At 42.5% G+C, this 9,015-nt stretch overlaps 1 protein-coding gene across 1 annotated transcript; it reads right to left on the minus strand.

Annotated features, from left to right (window-relative positions):
• Positions 1 to 2,808: 2,808 nt before the first annotated feature.
• On the minus strand, positions 2,809 to 8,967 carry trappc3 (trafficking protein particle complex subunit 3). Its single transcript, XM_047605404.1, has 5 exons — positions 8,800 to 8,967; positions 7,695 to 7,792; positions 5,902 to 6,001; positions 3,736 to 3,918; positions 2,809 to 3,570 (listed from the first exon to the last, which is right to left on the minus strand). The coding sequence occupies exons 1-5, from the start codon at positions 8,839 to 8,841 to the stop codon at positions 3,451 to 3,453; spliced, it is 543 nt and encodes a 180-aa protein (XP_047461360.1). The 5' UTR covers positions 8,842 to 8,967; the 3' UTR covers positions 2,809 to 3,450.
• Positions 8,968 to 9,015: the final 48 nt, after the last annotated feature.

Below are 9,015 nucleotides of genomic sequence, written 5' to 3' on the forward strand. Positions count from 1 at the left end.
TGACTGAGCATCGAATCATCTCATAATTACAACTCCAAACCACATCCACATTTATTTACTAAGGTGTTTACGGACATGAATCCCAAAAGAGCATCCCAGCCTCCCTAAACCGCCGCAATCGCATAGAACAACAGGGTGTGTTATAGTAGGCGAGCGAGAGGCCCGTAAATTACACAAGCACAACTTCTGTGTTCATGTGAACAACTTCTCAGGTGCGCACCGGAGACACGATCATTAAATCAACCTGCTTTTTTTCCACCGCTCCACTGTCAGGAGCGGGAACGTTTACTCAGTGCGTCTGGGATTTTTTTACCATGAACACACAGTCTGCTGACTCACTGCATTCTCCTCTTATGGAGAGCTGTCCGTCCTGCCGTCGTCTGCTCCCTTTCCACTAACCAGACGCGAAGCGCACACACACTCCGGAAACCTCCGAAAATCCTTGATGACCACATGTGCAGTCGACCTTTGGCAGCTCACGGGTAAAAGATGGCGCGTTCCCCGCCAAGCGACCGCCGCGTACGCTGCTCAGAGACGCGGCGAACGGACGAGCGGCCCGAGCGGCGAGGGGGTCTGGGAAAATAAGCCCGGAGAAACACTGTTCGGAGATGAATGCAGAAGAAAGGGATGCGGTATTCAATAAGCGCAGGTCGATACCAGGCTGTGTGCTGGGCTTTACTGTCACAGCGTGCCTTTCACCATTTGTTTCCCATAAAAGCCACATGGAAATGTTTAGCTGGCTTAAAGCAGATCAGTGCACACTGTCTCGGGCCCATAACATTTGCTACTTGTTTTCCAGGTCTGTCCTAATAAAGTTTTCTGAAAAATACAGGCGGCTGCCAAAAATATTATCAATTAAATTATTATTATTATTGCTATTTTAAGAAGAGGAGTGCCTCCCAAAGTGAGACGTCTAATATACATGAGAAGAAATCCATCCGTCTGTTAAAACAGAAAGAGAAAAAAAAAAGATAAAAATAGTATCTCGGTGGCTCAACTTCTTGGTCTTAAGCCTCAATAACAACCCTTCATTTTTTCATCGTTGTGTTTTCATTCTGTGACAACATCTGCAGTCTTGCAGAGGGGAATAGAAATCCCATATGCACAGGTTATGAGGAGTGAAGTCATAGTGGAGCTGAAGCTAGTTTGTAGTCTTCATTCTTTCTTAAGAAAAACTGTTAAAAGAATCAACACAGAGCTCTCACCAGACGCACCGGCAGAAATTTAAGGGCCGGGGAAACAAAAAAAAAACGGCGTGTTTGCGTGTTTGGACGAGGTCCTCGTTGTGTGTATTAACACCTATTTGTGAGTACAGGGGTGGTAATAAATTCATCCACACTTTGGCCCCTGCGTACGGCACGTGTGAATATGCTGAGCATTTTTGACAAGTAAAAATTCCTGCGAGCGTACGGCAGAGGGATAACGGTTTTAACAAGTACACAAAGCCAGCTGTCCATCCATCCCACAGGTACGGAGCTCCCAGTCCTGCCAGGTCATTTGCATTTAGCTTCTGCACACACACACACACACACACACACACACACCAAAAAAAAAAAAAAAAAAAAAAAACAGTATTTCTTGCGCGGCTTTCCGTCCAACATCCACATCGCAGGCCTACAGGGTACATACATATGCGCACGTAATGTGTTGAAAGCTTGCCTAATGGCCCGCCGAGTTTATTGCACAGCGTCGGCCCTCGAGGTGCTTCCACTTTCCACCCTTAATCCTTTTAAATGAGCACGACCTCGAGAGTGGGCAGAAGATTAAGATAGTGCATAATAATATGAAATCCAGAGACTAGTACAGAGACTGCATGTTGTCATCGCTTCTTTAATCTTGAGCCAAATCAGAGCTGCAGTGTTGGCATCAGCCACTCTACTCAACCGTGGACTGTCTTTCCATATTCATAATCTGGAAGTAGAAAAAAAAAAAATCATATTTAGATTTTCTGGCAGCTCCAAACTTCACTCCCACAAATAAGGGAATGTATTTTTTCCCAGTTTCCACCTTTGGCCAAAAATGTTAAAAGTACATAAACTGTTAATGCGCATACTTTCACTGCTATGCTGCGGACAGCTGGGAAACGCAATGCGCACAGCGACCTCTGGTGGCTGTTTGGAGAAATTCAGTCTGCCGAAACTGTAAAACCAGACCTTGGTTCATGTAATAGCAGCTATAAAATAGGATGTGTAAAGCCTCGAGGTTTCCAGCGGCTAATAGCTGACAGATTTCCCCAAAAGGAAATCCCTATCTGAAAATCTCATCCTCTAAGTGCTTACAGCAGACTCATGAGTTTTGTACTAATGTTATTGTTCTGTTAAACAATAAAACAAAAAGGCGCAAAAATAAGAAAAACATGGCGAATGTTCTCATGGTATCCAGACCCATATTTTTCCCCTAACGTTAAGGCCAGGGACGATTTGTGTGCGCGCGTTGGTGTGTGAATGGCCGACTGTGCTTCCAGTTATTGACGAGGTGTGCAGCGGGCCTAAACCGGAGAAGTTCTGTTCGTTACTTGTGAGTGACGTAAAGCCATTCACAGGTGTGACAACCTAGTGTTTTCTGCACACACACACACACGTTCGCAGCTTACTTCCACGTACCCTGAACAAATATAAGCGAGGCATTAGGTCTGTTATTGTTTGCAGAACAGCTGCAGTGCAAAAAATAACACTCCCAGAGAACACTGAAGTAGAAATGGCAAGGAGGTGTACAGCACACTGTGTGTGTGTGTCTGTGTGTGTAGTTAAAACTGCTCCCTACCAGGCTTGTCAAGAAATGTCACAAACAAATGAGAGAAACATCATGTCAAATATGTCGCTTTTACTTGACATACACATTTACATAAATTAACATGCCAGACAATTGGCAGCAATACAGAATGTGATTCCATTAAAAAAGAGAAAAGAAGAAAAAAAAAAAGCAAATCATTCAGCATAAGGTTTTCCTGCCTCATGTCCCCCCCCCCAAAAAAGAAAACACGTTTGTCAAGATACAGGACATGGACAACAACTTTTCAAATGAGGATTAGTGACAGATAAAAGGTCAGAGGAATCATCTTCTCCTCAACGTTGATAAGCGTCTCAGACACAGACCTACAAAAAAGATTTTCCCTCAAACTGTACAACAGGTCGGTGTCAAATGAAACAGGTTTTTATATTTTTATGGTCAAATATGCTCTGTAATTGTGTGTTTTTCTACCAGAATAAAGGTAGAAATGGGAAGATGAAGATCCTAGGAGAGAGGAGAAGCATGCAGCCATGATTCATTTCAGACCTTTCTAATGAGTAACCTCCCACTGTATCATCACACCAACTCACAAAGCCGCAAGGAAAGTAAACCTCAGTTAGGCTGTTAGGACTTAATGACGGTGTGAATTATATTCTCCCTCCTTTAGGTTGGTTTAATTGTTCATTGTGTGACTCTGTGGAACTAATGAGACTGCTTCAATCACTCGTCTCCTGCTGGGAGGTTTTCCTCGATCCTCTTAATGAACTTCATGCGGATTTCCGTTACATTGTCTCCTCTAAGAGTGTCTTGGGTAAACTTCACATCCACCGCCATCTGGACCTAAATCACATCAACAATCAGTTACATTTCCATCGACAAAAAACAGTAACGCACACAGCTCTTTACTTATTCAACCACCAATGTATGTTGTTTATTAGTAGCTAGGTTTTTATCGTGTTTTCTACATGTTTTGAACATAGAACTATAAAACTTTAGTAAATTTACCATCTCCAGGGCTCCTCTGAGGACCCCGCACAGCAGGTTGGAGTAGATGAGTGTGCTGTGGTTATCAGGCAGCTCCACAAAGTCTACCAGGGGGTTATTCTCTAGGATGAGGGAGAACTCATCTCCCGCTGGGCTCCAGTTGGTCACACTGGGGGTGACGCCGAGGTACATCTTAAATGCGATCTAGCAGCGACCACAGCGTGGCCAAGGGGGAGACAGAAGAGAAAAACAAGGCAAAGATTACTCAAGGGGGAAGACTCTGGATCATTGCGCAGTCACCTGGCAAACCCCAGACTCCTGTAATTCTGTTACTAGCTACTTCAGCGAAAATAATGTTTCACAAACAGGCGTTCCTGACTTTACTTCTTTTAACCATTTACTTGGGACCCCACATAAATAGTTAAATAAACATCTTTCTCTGACTCTTCAGGTGTCTTTAGCACAGAAGACACAGGTGCAACGGATGGAAAATGTCATGAGCTCCAGCTTTTGTCTCCCCCTTCTGGCTGTGACAGAATTCCACAAATAACCCATGTATAAGTAACGTGCCAACCGTCTACAGTACCTTCTCTTCCTTCAGCTCTCTACAACACTGAAAAGCCACACTAGTGTTAGTCCCCCTGCTTTTTATCTAAAGCAGCAGAACCATGAAAGGATGAATGAATGAATGAATATCTTTATTGTTATTGTAAGTCAACATACAACGAAGTTCACAGTGATGTGTCCTAGGCTCTGGCTCATGGTGAATTCATAGAACCCATGTTACATTAATAACTCCCGACACTCTTTTATTTGTTGTAGTACGCTCACTTTTCAGCTCTAACAAACTGTCACAGTTAGTTGACTTAAAATGCATGACTACCAGTGTATCAATGATGTTCACTTATATTTACATTACGCCTTAACGATCTGCTACCTGGTTCACTATTCAAATCATGTAACTACCAGGAGTTCCTACATTTAACTCACAGTAAAAGTCACAATCAGTTCTTGTTGCTGAAATGCTTCACTTGTGAAGCAACAGCATGACTTACTTGTGTAAGTATTATCTATACACACCTGCTTACTGAAACTGCTGCCTGTTGCTTCTTGTCTTCCACAGCACGACGGCAGTCCTGCTCTTTCTCTGAGAAATTTCGAGCGAGCTAGCAAAATTCCAGTTGCGCGAGTCCAATCAACCATGATATTAAGTTGCACAGACGGGGCAGATTGTCACTCACACGTAAAAATGCTCGGGCTCAGTGGTCCCGTCGCATATATTCATCTTTTAACAGCACTAAGCGCAGAAAAAGTAACAATGATACTGAAGATCCACAGCTGTAGAAAGTCTGCTTTTGACCACATTACAAACCTCTTCCGTATGTGTGACTGAAAAATGCCAGAGGTGATTTTTGAGTTTAGCTAGAGGTCACATGATATCCTGGGGTAAGGCAATCATTAGTGCACCTTCCAAACCGCTGTCCCATAGTGATCCTCCATTTACAGACATGACCCCTTCATTCTGTGACCGTGAGCCAGTTCCCCGAGCTAGTGTTCGGGTTACATCTGTGGAATGACTTCCCTAGCTAGCGAGCAGCCGTAACACCTTGAGAGCAGCTGGTGTGCTGAACACACAGTCTGAGTGCTGCCTTCCTGGTCTGTCTGCATCTTTTTCATCTGTTAGTCATGAATGGAAAACTGACTCTTACAAAACAAGAAAATTGGGTTTTAAATAAAGAAGAAAACGGAAGGACACTCGGGTCAAAAGTGGAAGGACGTATAAACAGCGAGGATGTTTGGGAAAGGCTCAAATAGTATAAAGCATTGTTCAAGCATTTGAAAGATTAAATGAGAGGACAGGGACTGTAAACCAGAGAAGCGGTATCGGTGAATTTGAATCACCTTTCTCAGGGATTCGGTTACTCTTCATGCCACATCGACCCAAAGAGGAATGCGATCCTGGCTTGTGGTTTAGAAAAATGCAGTGTTTGATTCTGAAACATTTTTGCCTCGCCTAAATCACGGTCCGTTTCCCCAACCCTTTCTGTCATCCCTCTCTCCTTTCACCTATCATTTGTTTGGCCGTTTCGTCGATATCTCTCTGTATAATCTCTTTTCCCTCCTCCTGCCAGCATTTTGGGAGGCGTCCACGGTCACGCTCTGATTGGCCTGGAACCTTCCAGTTACCTTAGCGATGACATCGGCCGTTTCTCGGAAATCCTGACACCTGCCGATGTTGGAGCGCGCCAGGAAGTCCTCAATCAGACGCACTCCGATGTTATAACCCCTGCGAAAGAGAGAAAAGCAGAGAAATAAGGATGAGACAAAGAATAATAGTCCTTTTCATGGTCAAAGACAAATACAGAGGCTAAACTGCGGTACAACGTAAAAATATTAAGGACGACACCAAGACAGTTTTTAGTTCATACACTTGGCAGATAATTATAATGCGGGTCAAGACAACTCCGCACGCGACGAGGCGCGGCTGATCCTATATGCAGAGTCTGAAACCAACTGATCCATCCCGTCATCCTAACATGGTCTGTCTTAGACAAGTTGGCAGAGCAGGCCATGAAGACTCACTGCCTTCTAAGGCCAGGTAAGACGTAACAAGCCTGACTAAAGCATGAAGAGGGCTTAGGGCTGATGTACAACCAGAGAGGAAAAGTACGTCCAGTCCAAAGTTCTGTCAGCGTGACAGGATGTTTTGAATTTCTGAAGTTATAAACCCCATGGTTGTGTCTTAACCTTATTTTGCGGGAGCACTGCATCCAATTTGGCTTTCAAGCGATTTTTTTTTTTTTCCTGTCTCAAAAATGAACATCAGACTTCGCTTCTCCGGCAGACTCCCTGGGAAATGACAAGAAATATCTCTGCGCTTGTTTGCGTCAAGCTATAGCATGAACTGAAAACATGAGAACACTGAGGGAGCTGTAAGTAAAACAAGCAGAATAGATATTTGGGCAAGTTGTAGGAGAGCAACTTTGTTCACGTCTTCATAACCACATGTCCTATATGCATGTGCAGAGTTCAGCATTATCTCATGTATAGAGAGCAGGGCTGAATCTTACACATAAACACCCATGTACAATCTGTTGAGAGATGTTCTATATAACTGCAACATGGTGAATATTTAAATGTCTATTGTGATGTAAAATGATTGACTTTAACTTTACTTCAGGCCAGAGCTACGGTAGTGGGAAATGCAGGACTTCAAGACTGAAGACGTCCTTTACCCCCCCCCCACTGCCTTTAGACTCCTAAACAGCTGACAGGAGTCTATAATCATGGGTTACTTCATGTCATATACTGCACTGTTCATTTTTTCAGTTACAGTCTCCATTGCACATGTATATTTACACCAGTCATTTTATATTTTGCATTACATTGTACTACATTGTACAATTTCATTGTACAGGGAAACATGTTTCTAAACTATGCATGTGACAACAAACTCTTTGAATCTTAATCTTTTGCTATATATAGTCCCCTCTCACTAATCCATTACCAAATAAAGGCACAAAAGGTGAAAGCGTAAGCTGTGAAAAAAAAAAAAATCATCATTCATCATTTCAACAGCTTAAGCCCCACAAGGTTGGCTGATGTTTGCATCCAAAAAAATTATGTAGCAAAAAAGACATCAGTAGGATCAACAAATTGATCCGGAAGGGACAGGAGGACACTGGATAAACTGCTCTCCATCATGGACAATCCATCCCATCCACTACACCAAACATTAGAGGGACAGAACTGCTCATTCTCCAGCAGACTGATTCAAGCTCTTTTATTCCCTACTCTATCCAGCCGTATAACAGCTCATCTTTCTGTGACAAGTAAGCTACTTTGACCAAGTGTAGGATATCTTGTTAAACTCAGGAAGCATATTTACTTGCTTTGGGCGAACAGAAGCATTTCAGGCCACCGCCTCCAAACTGCAGCTGGGCGTGAATATGGACAATAAAAGTAGATGGAGTACTTACATCTTGTCCAACTGTTTATTGACTTCCTCATCGTTCTCATAGTCTTTACAAAGCTGGGTGACCAGGGCCCCGTAGGTCAAAGTGAACAGCTCTGAGTTCTGCAGGGAAAGGACACAGAAATGTTCATTTATATGCACTGTACACTTAAATCCATAAGCAAACCTACAAAAACTACACACAACAATAAAACACAGACATAAGCCAAATTATTAAAGCAGGAAAAGCAGGGAAATATTTCTCCATTTCTTCTTAATTTCCACATAACAATACACCATTGTTTAGGTGGAGAGCCACTTTATAAGCAGTTTCTGGTTTAGAAATAAAGTTAAAAAAAATAATAATAAAAAAACGCAATTAGACAGACAAACTGTCGTCACACAATTTCACTGCTGCAGCAGCAATATACGCACACTAAGCATACCATACATAATATACAACAAATAAATAAGCAACAAAAATAAATGGCATCGAAAAAAAAAACATCTATATACACTATATTCACCAGAATAATACAATAATGGAATGAAATAGAATGTAATAACACTTAACAAGTAACATTAATAACTGGCTACTCTTTAATCAGTTAATATTCAGTAGTGCTAACACAAAATTGACCATTTATGAAACTAATAAGAGCTACTGTCGTTGCACAGGTCACTATTGTGTCACATATTTTAAACAATTTCTTAGTCTAGTTAATCCCAGTAATTGCAATACATATTGGTGTAATTTTGAAACCAGCAAATGCATTCAGGTATATCAATTAAAAGCGCATGTTAGGGCTGGTATTTGGGAAAGAAATAGCCTAAATAGACGGAACTAGAAATACTTGCGCTGCTAAAGTATAGTGACGTCTAGTTAGCTTGTGTGCTACAACGAACTCCACTTCCCGTCGAAAACTAATGAATGAAATGCATACTGAACTGGTTGAAAAGCCTTCCAAATATCTATCTACACGCGTCGGGTACATTTTCCTGCCTGACAAGTGACTTAAATGGTGGAAAGCGGAGTGTAGCCGGCTGTTGTGTTAGCTGTTTGGCTACAGTTAGCATTACGCCTGCTCGGCTAGCCAAGTGAGGCTGATGTTCATCCCGTGGTCGCCTACCATCTTCTTGCTGTCTGCCGTTCGGTTGGATTGCCTGGACATTGTGGACAGTGTTACGGGATTACACAGGTGGTGACTCGATATTAATCCTTTATTTATTTGATTCTGGCTACGCAGTTGTTTCCGTAATCGCCAGTCTAGTCACACGCAAATCCCCACGTCAAGCTACTAGCTGGGTTGAAAATATAACTTCCGGTTCCAGAGTGTTTTGTGGAA

This window comes from Mugil cephalus, chromosome 14, assembly GCF_022458985.1.
Source record: "Mugil cephalus isolate CIBA_MC_2020 chromosome 14, CIBA_Mcephalus_1.1, whole genome shotgun sequence".
Lineage (NCBI taxonomy): Eukaryota > Metazoa > Chordata > Actinopteri > Mugiliformes > Mugilidae > Mugil > Mugil cephalus.

Coding starts and splice junctions, on each gene's coding strand:
- trappc3 (XM_047605404.1), bottom strand. CDS start 8,841: ATGTCCAGGCAATCCAACCGAACGGCAGACAGCAAGAAGATG. Junction 7,793..8,799: donor CGGCAGACAGCAAGAAGATG/GTAGGCGACCAC, acceptor CTTTCCCTGCAG/AACTCAGAGCTGTTCACTTT. Junction 3,919..5,901: donor CGGCCGATGTCATCGCTAAG/GTAACTGGAAGG, acceptor GGTCGCTGCTAG/ATCGCATTTAAGATGTACCT.